Source organism: Pimephales promelas, chromosome 22, assembly GCF_988280905.1.
Source record: "Pimephales promelas chromosome 22, fPimPro1.hap1.1, whole genome shotgun sequence".
Lineage (NCBI taxonomy): Eukaryota > Metazoa > Chordata > Actinopteri > Cypriniformes > Leuciscidae > Pimephales > Pimephales promelas.
Window position 1 is genome coordinate 20,016,474 of NC_142790.1, and position 13,936 is coordinate 20,030,409.

Genomic DNA, 13,936 nt, shown 5'->3' on the forward strand with positions numbered 1-13,936 from the left:
CGGTCCAGCTTGTCCCGTAATTACGGCCGTTATACTTTTTTTTAAGTTTTCAAAGGAGTCAACGAGACTTTTTTGTTAAAAGGTCTTTTCAATAACTTTTTTTTGTAAAAAAAATAAACGTTATTGAAACATTTGACATAAGTTTACACATCTTCTATAATCGATTATTCTAGAAAGAAATGTGCTTCCAAGTGCGCAAAGACATACATTCCTACAGTGTTTTGATCCCGACCAGCATGAGCGAATAATAACGGTTGCGTCATGACGTTTCTCGAATGGACAACTGCTATTGGTCCGCAAACGAAGTATTCAGACCCCTCCCCCACCGGCAAATATATGCCCGCTCGAGGTGATAAACAAAAGACATTTACAGGTGAAAACCAAAACAGCCGGGTCAGTTGCTGCATGCGAGTCCTTTACAGGAGAAACCCAAACTTGACAGCGGAGGGTAATACTCTGGGAAGCGAATGAAGAAACACCTTTTGCTTCAATTCACATATAGAGGACTAGTGAGAAAAGGAAAAAAGAGCAAAAGAAGAAAATGGCCAATTTTATTTTGCGTACAGCGGAGCCCAAAGACGTGCCTGACATATTGCGACTGATAAAGGTAGACTTCACACTGGTTTATACATATGGATATTTTAAAGTAAAATATGTAAGATTAATATGCTGTGACTATGCTTTTTAAAAAAAAAAAAAAAAAAAAAACTTTTTAAATAGGTAACGTTATAAATGTGCTTTAGAATACGTTTATTTAATGTTCTGTCTCACAAAATCATATTACAAGTTATCATCACATCTATTCTGACTTTTATTTTAATGTTAAATTGTTTAAAATCAGTTTTATGTCGTTGATGAATTATCCAAAAATGACCCTGCTTGAAAACAAGAACATGATGTTCAACAGGAAGCATTTTTTCTTTACTACCTTCTGTAGGAACTCGCCAAGTATGAAGAAATGGAAGATCAAGTTATATTAACTGAGAAAGGTGAGACGACTCTATATGTCAAATGTGAAAACTCATCAATAGTTTGGCCGCAATGACAAGTTTTGTTTTTTAGATCTGCTCGAGGATGGATTCGGAGCTCACCCGTTTTACCACTGCGTGGTCGCAGACGTGGCAGCCGAGCATCAGAAAGTCGAGGGTAAAACACCAAGATGATCTTTAATGAACTGTTGAATAGCTGAGTAGTCTGTGCTGCAGTTGAATGTGAAAAGTTACGTCCTAAAAGGTTCTTACATCCCTTGTTTAAGTTTAACATTCATACACAAAGCACATTCATGCACAAGTAATGCAACTGTGTAAGCCACCAGTGTTCACACTTATAGGTTATTCTGTGATTGGATTTGCCATGTACTACTTCACCTATGATCCTTGGATTGGCAAACTGCTGTACCTTGAAGATTTTTATGTAATGAGAGAGTACAGAGGTAAGGGTGTTATTAAGGGTGTCTCTTATGAAACTGCAGGCATTTCCTCAATCCTTCTGACTAATTTCATACTTCACAGGTTTTGGAATTGGGTCTGAAATCCTGAAAACCCTCAGTGAAGTAAGTTACCCATTTTCAGACACTAATTCATAAAAAAATTGCTGACACAAATAGTAGAAGCAAGTAGTTTCAAACTCAAAATAGACCACAGATTATGTAAAGGTTTTATGTTGTCTTTCGATGGTTGTTGTTTTCACGTATTACACATCTAGATACTACCATAAAAAGTTGTTTCCTCCTACAGACAGCGGTGAAGAATCGTTGCAGCTGCATGCATTTTATCGTGGCCGAGTCCAACAAGGCATCCATCGACTTCTACAAGCGACGTGGGGCTTCTGACCTCTCATTGCAGGAGGGATGGCGACTTTTCAGGATTGATAAGGAGAATCTCCTGAAAATGTCTGCTGAAGAGTGAGCTGGCCCAAGGTTCCAGTGTTCAATGAGGGAGTAGGGATATCTCACAGCCATTTAAAGTTTAAAAAAAAAACTTTAATGGCTTTAAATATTTTATACACTGTGGGTATTAATCATGTTAACATAACAATTTAGTCTTGAGATGGAGTTATAGCAGTACTTATAGTCATATTCTATAGTGTGCATGTTAGATTAACTTATCAATAGTCATTTATTCATTGAATGCATTGAAAATAAAAGAAAAAATCTAAAGTATTGGTATTTAATTTTAAGCATAAGATAACACCTTCTGGCATTCCTCCCACAACAAATGCGCAAGTCATAAGGGTAAAAGAGTAAAAGCATAGTGCACTGTACTGTAAATGAACAGAGAATGGATTGTTTCCTGGAGGGTGCTGTACTTTGGAGAATGTCCCTTTGTTTATGTCCAGACTAGGCCAAGTTCATGTTTCATGGGACAGATTCTTATCAACGTAGTTTGTGAAATGGTAATGTAATGTAAACTTATGAAAGTTTAAAATCTTTGTTAAACGATACTGAAAAGCTCTAGAGAATGCAATGCCAACACTGGTGTAGGATACTCTGGAAATACAATTGGACCCATCAGTAAGACCTGAAAGTCATTGAGCTGCTGAAAAGTATCAGAAATTTCACAGTGCAGGTCAAGTAGGTAATTCTCTGTTTCAGTTCAGTCCAATTGGTTGCAGTGTACATTTATAAAGTCAATTTAATTTACATAATGCACAGAAAAAGGTTAAATATACAGTTTCAGTAAACGCAGTCAAGTCAATAACATAATACAGCAAAAAAAAAAAAAAAAAAAAAAAAAACACAAAACGAATACAGTGCATTGATGAGAGAACACAATCCAGGTGCAAAACAGGAACTTCTCAAAACTTACTGCTTAGTCTCAACTTGATTTTTGGCTGTCTGATTTATGCGTCTTCTCAACCTGTGAAGAAAAGGGTAAACCATTACAAAGAAGGAAAAGTATTCATTCCAACATTTTAGGAGGCTCTTGGTGTTAAAGATAGATGCCATCAAAACAGCCTCTCACGATTGATTTTGGGGTTACCTTGCTAGATTATTGTGATCGATTTTTTTGTAAAGAAACCGATACATTTATCAAAGATGCATTAAATTGATTAAGAGGTGACCATAAAACCATTTATAATGTAACAAATTATTTTCTATTTCAAATAAATGCAATTCATCAAAGAATTAAAAAAAAAAACAACAATGCGTGAAAGCAGCATGAACCATATCTTTTGAATGGAAGTGAAAGTTTCTTCAAGAATGCGGCATAACAATTTAGTCAAAGGCAATTAAACCTTTCTTTGGTCGTAACCTGTTTAAGACATTAGCACTGTATGCACTCTTATCTTGGGAGAGTGGGAAAAAAAACAGGTCAACACTGTGCCAGGTATAAGATTTCTCCTCACTTTGTCCTTGGATGGTGACTTCCCTCTCAGCAGCTCCTCCAAAACAACTCGCCCTTCTGAACCCCGGGAGAATATGTAGTCTTTTGTGGTCTATTAAAAACAAACAGAAACGCGTTGAGAAAACACAATCAGGTCATATTACTCATCATCAGTAGACTATACAGTTCTAATATTTAACTCACCCTAGAGTGGTTCCAAACCTGCATGAGGTTCCATAGTACTTTCCACTGTACTTCCATAGTATTTTTTCCCCATACTATACAAGTTAATGTTTGATTACCAACATTCTTTAAAATATCTTCTTTTGTGTTCAGCAGAAGAAAGAAATTCATATAGGTTTGGAACAACTTGAGGGTGAGTAAATGACGACAGAATTTTCATTTTTGGTGAATTATCCCTTTAAATGTTGTACTTTTGAATTTTAAACAATTGTGCAAATATTAAAGCATTAACTTACTAAACTTATTGTTCCAGTGAGGCAGGGTATATTAATAGTATATTATTCACTTTAATTGACTGAGCTTATGCATGGACAAATTCTCAAAATATCCCTCCACTTTCTAGTTTTACACTTATGGATAAAGAGGAAGGAACACAAGACTATCAGAACACACAATTCACAGACCGAATTTCCTCCAGGCAAGTGCTGTTAATATCCCAGGGTGCAAGTAATTTTCAAAGCCTCAGTTACTGCTGTGTATTGGGCGGCCTGCCGAGAAACATCCAGACTCTGTCCATCTGTACAGAAAGAAATGTATACTTGCCCTGGCAACAGAGGCGGCATGTTGTGGGTAGAACATAGAGGCGCTGAGAGCCATCAGCCCAGTGGGGAACATCAGTCTCTTGATTGTACTGCCTGTCCAGTCAAAACAAACCAAAACAGTAATTAATAATAACACAGAACAGATGTTACAGGTCAAAGACCTTGATATGATTAAAATGGAATAAACAATAACAAATAATGAATAAGAAATCATACCTTTGGCTAAATAAAGTCCCAGAATTCCAGAAAAACCTATAACACCCACACTGGCATAGAACTCAGATGGAGGGTCATTCAAAAATGCATATATATCTGAGAAAATAAAATAAAATACTGTTTAATATATACACAAACAGTAGTACAGATAAGGGGTTTCAAACTGAGGTCCAGGGATGGAGTGCTAGGGGGTCAGAGGTAATGTTTAGAAAAAAACAGTGTTGAAAATGTAATTGTATAATTGATAAAACATAAATAAATAAGATTACAATATAAGAAAGTAATTCATACAAAATAATTACATATATATATATACACACACACACACAAATGAATTAACAAAAACAATAAAAAATTATTCAATACCATATATCAAAATTAATTATAAAAATACACAAATAAACACAAAAATAGGAATAAAATAAATAATACGTAGTAAAGTACTATAGTGAGTAAAAAAACGTAGTAAAGTAACAAACTAAATTTAATATATAACATTTTACAAATATTATATATTTTTAATCATTTATAATATTTATTTTTCACAGTATAAAATTGTGTCTCTGCCTTTTAAATTTTAGGATGGGGGTCCTCACATTGAAAAATCATGATAAGTGTGTGTTTTTGTCCGTACCCTTTACAATATTTTGAGTGTTACTCACTCCGGGCTCAACAGTCTTGTAGTAAGACTATGATTAAAAGAGAGAACATTTTAGGTTTATTTTGTAATAATTTATCACAATCATAAATTAGTGGCATAATAATTGTGGCTAAAAAAATCCAACATAACTTGCCTGTACTTTCTCCACGGTAAACTGTGTCTTTTCCTGGAGGTGGACAAGAGTCATAAAGAAATCATGAGAACTATAAACCAAACATTATGACATTTAAATAATAAATGAACACATAAAATATGGAGGAGATGCATAATACAGATATCCTCTTTATCTTATTTATCTGCATCTACAATGTTTCCCTAGTCAAGCTTTACTTTCTAAATCGCTAAACAAAGTCAGTTTTAAAGCATACCTCAAACCATGAAATATAAGGTTGTGCTGTCTTTCTCAGAGATGCCACACCTTGCTCAACATGACCAACCTCGGGCTCCTCGTACCTCAGCTGGGACTCAGGAGTGTTATAGAGTGAAAGCTGAAAATAAAAGGGGTATGTTAAAAACACTTAACATCAAGCAAATAACCTCCTCGTTCTCACCCACTCCAACCCAAAACAAACTTCACAGGAAGTACCTCATCAGTCTTAAGGGTGGTGTTATTTTCTTTGGCCTCGCTTGCAGCGAAAACAGTGGCAGACATCAGGCCAAGGGCTCCAGGCACTGCCATGGGCAGCACCACCTGCAAAGGAAAGTGCACAGCACAGAAAACAAACATTAGAAATAAGTACCCCAGAAGCAGTGCAAATAATTTATTCGTATATGTTTGAGCATTGGACAACTGAAAAACAGTATTGCAATGGAGCAAAAAGTAGCACGTTTTAACATAATAGGAGGTGCCTTGTTTATTAGGCAGAACACCAAAGCATCAGTTTAACATGATTCAGGAGGAGACATGTCACTCTCTAAAGAGACTAGAATTCCAGGCATAACATAATTTATTAGAAAACGACAGTAATAGTAATCATGCAGCCAGAAAATTATAGTTCTTAAACATATGAATAGATTATAATCCGGTAAAATATAAACATTGCAATAAAAAAAAACCTTATCCGATCAAGCTACAGTTAGCTTAGCTAACGTTACATCAGTGCAGTAGTGCTACCTATGGTGCTGTAGCCAATGCGCGCATTTTTAAAACAATCTCAGCTTTCTTAAAATGCATAATTATCAACGTTAATTACAAATATGAACACAGTAGTATTTCCATTATTTAAATACATACACATAGTACCTTGGCTATTTTCCTAAAATTTGACATTTTTTCTCAAGAACAGCGCTCTGCTACACAGGGTTGCCAGGTCTGCACAACAAAACCAGCCAAATTGCTAATCAAAATTAACCCAATCACGGCCAAAATTAGTCAAAAAGCGTTCTGGGGTGTTTCCAATGTTCCGGGATATTTCCTACGTGCCAGTGGGTAAAAGAAATTCGCTTCAACCCGTGCACTACACAAATAACCCGCGGAAACAATGTAAAAGCATGTGTAAAAGTAGCTCCAATTGACTTGGCAACACTACTGCTGCTACGGCAAGCATGTAAGGACACGCAAGAGATGTAAATATTTTAAACGTTTTTGTGAACAATTATGTGAATTTATCATATTATTATCAATCTCGCATTCTCCTTGTTGTTGATCTAAGATTTTTTTTTACTACCGTATTACAAACAAGATATGCATTTCATAATTTTGTGTTTCAATCATGTGTAAACAACAGTGTTCATTTTTTAATGATTAAAAATTGTTTATTTAAATAAAAATTATTCAAAATAAATATATATATATTATAAGATGTTTATAGATATTAAATTGTTGGCAACTAACGGAAACTAAATATAAGTTAGTAGCCTATTGAAATGACTAAAACTGCAATAAAAATAAATACTGATAAGAACAAGCACATAACAAAATTACTAAAACTTAAACAAACTGAAAACATACACTATACATTTTAAATGTTATACCAATTTATTAACACTATTTGTCCGATTGTTAAAACCATGTACTTAAAATCCCTTTTACAACATGGAAATGACACCCTATGAAATAACCCTCAACAGTTTAATCTACATAGAGCTATACAATTATTCAGAAATATATATATATATATATATATATATATATATATATATATATATATATATATATATATATACAGTTATTATACAGCTATACAGTTGTATAATATATTATAATACAATATATATAATAAACTATAATATTATATAACTATACAATTATTCATAAAACTTCATATAGAGTAGCCTATAAAGACAAAAAAAAAAAAAAAAAATACTACTAGACAGGCTACTTAAAGAACAAGAGACCCAACCAATAAACATGACTTAATAAGTAACTGGTGGTGGTACAATCTCAACATCTTTTGGAGTGAGTGGGGAAGGAAGAACAATACCAAACTTCTCTCTCAACAACTCTGTAATTTCTTCATTTGAAAGATCTGTAGTGGTTTTCACAGCTTGTCCACCCTCTGAGGTCAAACTGGTTATAATCAGTCTGTGGCCCATGATAGTGATTCTTCCAGTGGGCAGTAAGAGTGAACAGAGAGATTTGCAGAAGAAAATCGAGCTAACAGAACTCTGATGGTAGTCACACATGGCTCTGAAATCATCTCTTTCACGTGACTCCAGGGTGAATTTGTACTGTTCCACCCAACATTCTTCTGCACTCCCTGATACCTCAGTCTCAGATTTCATTTCCATGAAAATGAAGTCTCCCTGAGGTCTGATTCGATACACTCCGTGGCTCTGGGCTTGAGGACTATATGTCTCAAGGGAAAGAGGGAGCTGGAATCCAGATCCAAACCCAACATCACAGAGCCATCTGTGTCCATCCAGCTTCACCATCATGATGAAGTGGTCGAAGGGAGGCCCGTAAGCGCCGGTGAACCGATTCCTGACCTGTGCGGAGAGAATAGTCACGTCAAAGCCCATCTGAGACAAAAGCCAAGAGAAGAGTCCATTGTTCTCAAAGCAGAATCCCCCACGGCGCATGAGGACGATTTTTTCATATAGAAGTGGCAACTCAAGCCTGACCCGCTGTCCAATATGCACAGTGAGGTTCTCAAAGGGAACTGCCATTAAATGATTCAGGTGAACGTATCGTAATGTCTCCAATGTCGGAGGACATAAACCCGAACAGCTGATACGTGCCAAATACTTCTGAATATCCATTGTTGTGCAAATATCGCTTGTAGGTTAGTGTTGCAAAGAAAAGTTTAAATAAAATAAAGCTGCTTATCACATTAACGTTAGACAACCTCATGCAAGCTTTCACTTTGCACCAGAGACTTTGAAAGTCGTAAACTCGGACTTTTCACGGAAGTCCACGTCTTGTGCTAATGAGCATGAAGTCAAGAAAGTCTTATAATTACATCTTTAACTGTGTGTAATGTTTCTGTAACACGATGAAAATCATACAGCAAGTTCCTGAATAAAATAAATAAATAAAATAGACGTAAACGGAAAGTTTCTGTTTGAGTGTTGCCAGATATCCAAAGAGAAAGCAACTCGGTTAAAAAAATCAATTCCTTGGAAATAAGTAATCAAATATATTAATTCAACGCTAAATATTTTTAATGTATGTCTATTTTGAGTATAGTCTCGAGAAATAACGAATTCTTAGAATAAACCCCTCAGTTCCATTTTTAAGAGAGAGAAAGCCATTTACGGCGGACATGGCAACATTTGCTCTGGTTAACGCCCTTTGTATTGGCATTGACCAATCAGATCTTGGAGCCCTTTTCGGTTTCTAGGTGATGCTTGCAAACAACCCGTTGCTGTGAAAAATAAAGATGCAAGTCGCTGCTGTCCTATATGATGACAAAGTAGAATACTACAAAGGACTAGAATATATTTATTTAGAAGGACCAAGGACATAACTCTGTATTTAAAATAAACTTAACTCAAAGTGGTAAGTCCTTTAGTGCGTTAAGAGTAGATGTTATGTAGTTTAGCTTGAGCACCTGTGCTAGCCTATTTAAGTACCACAATTTTCTAACTTTCCTTTTCCATATCATGTATTCAATGATATCTTGACTGTTTTATTTGTGCTCACTTTCTTAAAATACAACAGAGTGATGCCTCCTCCTGAAACAATGTATTGCGCCCAGCAGATCAACATCCCCCCAGAGTTGCCTAATATTCTGAAGCAGTTCACCAAAGCTGCAATTAAAACACAGCCATGTGATGTGCTACAATGGGCAGCTGAGTAAGTGCTGTTGTTAAAAAAAGAAAAGAAAAGTGTCTTATGATTACCAAGGCTGCAATTTAATTGAACAATCAAAAACAGTAATATTGCAAAAATATTATTTACCATTTAAAATCAGTGTTTTCTATTTGAATCAATTTGAAAATGTTATTATTTGTTCCTGTTATAGCTGAATTTCCATCATAATGTCACATGACCTTCTGAAATCCTTCTAATATGCTAGGTTGCTGAATTATTTTCAATTATTAATAATGATTCTTATTATTATCAATGATGAAACAGTTGTGCTGTTTAATTACACCTTTATAATAATAAATTACATTTAAAAACAATAATAAAATGCAAAGTATTTTAAATTGTAATAATATTTTACAACATTACTGACTTCTTTCAAAAAAAAATCGTAATTATTCTAAACATCTGATCGGTAGTGTATGATGTATGCTCTGGTTTATATTGCAATGGAAATCTAATGCAGTATGACAACAATAAAACTGCTACTCCTTCAGCTATTTTTCAGCTTTATCAAAACAAGGTCAGGACATATCAGTCAAGGAGAGACTGGAAATGCCAGTGGCAACTCAGAAAACGGACACAGGACTGACACCAGGCTTTCTAAAAATCCTTCATCAGCAGGTTTGATCCACTGCATCTCTCTTGTATGTTTTATACACAGTGCATCAGATTATGTATGAATATTGATGAGATTTATCTTGCCTGTAGTTCGCACCTAACAAAATCATTACAAAAGAGGAGCTCATTTGGAAGTGGAAAGATCTGTGCTTGCCAATTGAACAGCTTGACACAATCCTTGCCCTTGGCAACTTCGGTGAAAATATCAATTGGATGGAGTTTTTTGCTTTAGGATGCAGTGCATTGGGTGGGGTGAGTAGCTATAAATATCTTATTTATGTACTTTAATGAAATTGTGTGGTGGTGGATTCATTTGAGGTGTTGTAATTCTACTAACTGACTCTAGATGACAGTGTTGGATTTTTAATGGTCTCAACATTCAAGGAGTTGAACAAGGGTGATTCATAAAGAGTGATTCATACACTCTAAAAAATGCTGGGTTGTTTTAACCCTGTTTTGGGTCAAATATGGACAAACCCTGGAAAATTTTTAATCCAATGTTTGAGTTTGTCCATATTTAACCCAAATTTGGGGTTAAATAAAACAACCCAGCATTTTTTAGAGTGTAATAAATTCATTCAAAATGAGCTAAATTATGTTGTAAAATGTAAGTTTTGAAAGAAAGCCCACTGTACTGTTCCCACAGGCCATCATGAGTGCTTTGAAACATGCATGTGAAATACTCACAGAGGACACTGAGGGTGGTTCAGCCCAGATTCCTTTCGACACATTTCAGAGGCTGTACACATACTTGGCCCATCTGGATGGAGAAATTCCTAAAGAACAGATCGACGGCTTGTTGCACGGTTTAGAGGAGTGAGTACACACACGCACACACACGCAAACTCTCTCTGACACACACAGACACAGACCCAAAATGGTCTGATCAAGATGACCAATTGCAGAAGCAAAAAAACGCAAAACGCTTAATCATTCTGACAGCAAGCAGTTTGCAGACGTTGAGAAATGAGAAAAGGCTTGATTTTGAGGGCGATAATTTCTTTCCTGTTTTACTTTTGTTGCCAAAGAGGAGTTTTAGGAGGTTATAAGTGATAAAGAATAGAAATTAATTGCTTTGACATTTTAGCTTGAGGTGTATTAGTTTTTTTTATTGTTGAAATTTACACCTGTGAAATTACAAAGCCTTCTGTTGTTTCTTTCTTTGACCCCCCCCCCCCAAAAAAAAAAAAAAACTGTTCTATATTCAAAACTACTTCAAAAAATGACTAAAAAGATACTCATAAAAAAATAAATACGACTTAAAAAGTAGTTTTGCAATTGCATAATTTAATATATTTGGCCCCATAAATACTGTCCCAGGTTTAATGACTTCATGACATGTTGAAATAAAACATGTTTGTTAGTAGAAATATTAATTTAGTATATTTAATTACCATTTAGACATTACATCAGAAGGTGCTTTGTACTTACCAGTCCTTTGAAAGCCAGTCATTGGTGTTAAGCAATTTGAAAGACTGAAATGAAAGACTTATTGACTCTTTTGCAATTTAAATTATGAACTAAAGACAAAATGGACATGGACTTACACAGCTTTTACAATGTACTAGATATAGAACCTCTAACTAATAAAAATTATTAAAAAGTCCATATTGTAATTAAATAATTTCTTAAAACAGTAATGACCCTTAAAAGGATAGTGCATCCAAAAATGAAACTTCTCTCATCATTTTCTCAGCCTCACATAGTTACAAACTTAGCAAATCGTTTTTTGGTTTTTTTTGTCGATGCAATGAAAGTCAAAAGTCCAATATTGTTTTAGAACCCACAAGCAAAAACAGTTTTGTGTTTCAGGGAAGAATGAAATTCATAGAGATTTGGTTTCATTTTTTGATTCACTACCCTTGTAGCTTTTGTTATCCAATAATTTGATGTCATTGTTACTGTGGGATTTTTTGCAGTGATGTCATACCATTTTACCAGAACCATTTTAGTTCCCCAGAGAACCTTTCAGTAAAGTTTTTTTTTAACGAAAATAAAAACTGGCAGAGGGACAACAGGAAAAACAGATAAGACTTGTCTTCAGCTTTACATGTCTGTATATGTGTAGCAGTCACTGCTACAGCTGAACCAACCCAACATCCAACCAACCCAACATCCAACCAACCCAACCCCAGTGTGCCCTTTAGAACTCTCAAAAGATACAGCAGCACACAAGTTTTCTAGTGTTCATAGAAACAGGAACTCCTGAAACAAAAGCGGTCTATTCCTGGGAATACACAAATGTTTGGGAAGTGTGTTAGTGAGACAAATTCAAGTGAAAAATAAATGAAAAGAGGATGGTAGTATGTAATTAATAAGCAAAAACCGTTGTTCTCATAAGATCCGGCCAAGTGCAGTTGAATGCAGCAATCTCCTGTCATGATGAAAAAACAGATTACACATGACATTTAATAGAAAACTTTGTTTTTCCTGCTTTCAGAGAGTGCCAAGGAGGAATGGTGCAACCTTCAGATTTTACAAGCTTCCAAAGCGCTGAGAAGTCGGAGTAGAATCTAATCCAGTTGTACCTCAGGTGGCAATATCTTACATCACGCTCTAAAAATATTGATCCTAGTTACTATTGTATGTCCTGTTTGCACTCTTTCTTCTGTATATTGTGAGGTGATTTGCATATTTAACCTAAATAAATCCTCAAATCTCCAATCGAGGTAGCCTGGATTAATGTTACAAAAGTGAAAGGAAGCCAAAACAGGGCTACTGGTCTATTAGCTGCTTATTCGAGCATTATAAGCTTTCAGTTTCAAAATGATTGCACCACTGTGGTTGCCATGTGCTTCTATTTGAAAGAAACTATATTCTGTTGCAATCAAATGTACCACCTCTCATATCTACCTCAACACACATGTTAATGATATTCTCTACAGCATAACCCAACCCCCACCCATCACAGAAACATGTGCAAAACATTAAAGTTTTTTATTTTTATTGTTATTTTTTACAATTGCTAGGACACATTTCTCGATAGCTAGGTCATTTTTTAAAAACTGGTCACACAGTGAGCATAACAGCAGTTCCCTTTCGTTCGGGAACTCCTACGTCTCGTCAGAGGAGTTTCCAACGAATCGGGATCACGCTAGGGAGACCAATTGCCTTCGAGTGAATTTAAACGAGCCAATGGATATTGGCATGCAGGACTTGCATTCTGCAGTATAGTTTAATTCTTGTTTTGTACAGAAATGTGTCTTAGCGAGGACATTTGGCCCTCACAAGTGGCCAAACCTGTACACACACATACATTACATTGAAAACAATGACAGGATCTATCACATTTTTGTACCACACATTTGTCTTTGTCACACTGTTACATTTGTGTGTTTTGAAGAAGCAGAGGCACAGAAACCGGCAGTCACGCAGTTGGTCTGATTAATTACCTTTTTGAGGAAAGAGACTAATTTGGAACCAAAAAGAGGTACTCAACCTTCACAGACCTATAAATGAAAGGCATTTTCTACGAAAATATTAACTGATTGACCCCTAAGTAAGCTAATTTTAGATTGAAAGCCCTTTCTGGATGATGATAAATTCCCACCAGTGAGATGTTGTTCACAACAACATTTGCAACAAGGATAACTATTTAAAATTATAGGTTTTGAATTCGAAACAGACTCAGAAATAATTAGTTTGACACAGACACATCACTCTTGGACAAGTTGCTTTTGGATCGACAGAGAATCCCACATCAACCTTTTCCAAGGATGAGGTTCTCCTTCTTGATCAGCTCCTGGGGATTTATTAACCTAAGCAGGCCAGAGTGCTGAGCTAATGTAATTGTCTAAGCCGAAATAGCCAAGGAGCAGCAAGGCTTCTTTTATTTCTGAGAGAGATGGCAGTCAATTCCTGTTCTGATCCCTCACTAACAACTCACTCCAACTGAAGAAGCAGAAAGAGCATTTCAAAATGTTCAAATTGCATGTCAAATTACAGTGAATGGGGCAATTTTTTGAAGGATTTAAAAGCTAAAATAGTTTAAGTAAGGAACAATTAATGACGTGGCCGTTACATTATTTTTCAATAATTCACAGAGTCTATTTCTCCGCTTATACTACGGTTCACACAC

At 35.5% G+C, this 13,936-nt stretch overlaps 4 protein-coding genes across 6 annotated transcripts; 2 read left to right on the forward strand and 2 right to left on the reverse strand.

Annotated features, from left to right (window-relative positions):
• Nucleotides 1-327: 327 nt before the first annotated feature.
• On the forward strand, nucleotides 328-2,743 carry sat1b (spermidine/spermine N1-acetyltransferase 1b). 2 transcript variants are annotated; one of them, XM_039667047.2, is made up of 6 exons: nucleotides 331-607; nucleotides 938-989; nucleotides 1,063-1,146; nucleotides 1,331-1,432; nucleotides 1,512-1,552; nucleotides 1,737-2,743. In XM_039667047.2, exons 1-6 carry the CDS (start codon nucleotides 542-544, stop codon nucleotides 1,905-1,907), a joined length of 516 nt encoding a protein of 171 aa, XP_039522981.2. In that variant the 5' UTR covers nucleotides 331-541; the 3' UTR covers nucleotides 1,908-2,743. The 2 variants fall into 2 exon arrangements, with proteins under 2 accessions (XP_039522982.2, XP_039522981.2); XM_039667048.2 differs by lacking the exon at nucleotides 1,331-1,432 and having other exon boundaries at nucleotides 328-607.
• apoob (apolipoprotein O, b) lies at nucleotides 2,616-6,681 on the reverse strand. 2 transcript variants are annotated; one of them, XM_089125844.1, is made up of 9 exons: nucleotides 6,223-6,681; nucleotides 5,575-5,679; nucleotides 5,357-5,476; nucleotides 5,122-5,154; nucleotides 4,962-5,016; nucleotides 4,328-4,423; nucleotides 4,113-4,204; nucleotides 3,349-3,438; nucleotides 2,616-2,858 (listed from the first exon to the last, which is right to left on the reverse strand). In XM_089125844.1, exons 1-9 carry the CDS (start codon nucleotides 6,256-6,258, stop codon nucleotides 2,817-2,819), a joined length of 669 nt encoding a protein of 222 aa, XP_088981970.1. In that variant the 5' UTR covers nucleotides 6,259-6,681; the 3' UTR covers nucleotides 2,616-2,816. The 2 variants fall into 2 exon arrangements, with proteins under 2 accessions (XP_088981970.1, XP_039522976.2); XM_039667042.2 differs by having other exon boundaries at nucleotides 6,232-6,673.
• Nucleotides 6,682-7,146: 465 nt separating this feature from the next.
• On the reverse strand, nucleotides 7,147-8,626 carry LOC120476091 (arylamine N-acetyltransferase, pineal gland isozyme NAT-3). Its single transcript, XM_039667041.2, has one exon. The coding sequence runs from the start codon at nucleotides 8,187-8,189 to the stop codon at nucleotides 7,344-7,346; it is 846 nt and encodes a 281-aa protein (XP_039522975.2). The 5' UTR covers nucleotides 8,190-8,626; the 3' UTR covers nucleotides 7,147-7,343.
• Nucleotides 8,627-8,773: 147 nt separating this feature from the next.
• Nucleotides 8,774-12,863, forward strand: ropn1l (rhophilin associated tail protein 1-like). The gene is made up of 6 exons (XM_039667044.2): nucleotides 8,774-8,928; nucleotides 9,091-9,225; nucleotides 9,735-9,861; nucleotides 9,949-10,110; nucleotides 10,505-10,674; nucleotides 12,299-12,863. The coding sequence occupies exons 2-6, from the start codon at nucleotides 9,095-9,097 to the stop codon at nucleotides 12,366-12,368; spliced, it is 660 nt and encodes a 219-aa protein (XP_039522978.2). The 5' UTR covers nucleotides 8,774-8,928; nucleotides 9,091-9,094; the 3' UTR covers nucleotides 12,369-12,863.
• Nucleotides 12,864-13,936: the final 1,073 nt, after the last annotated feature.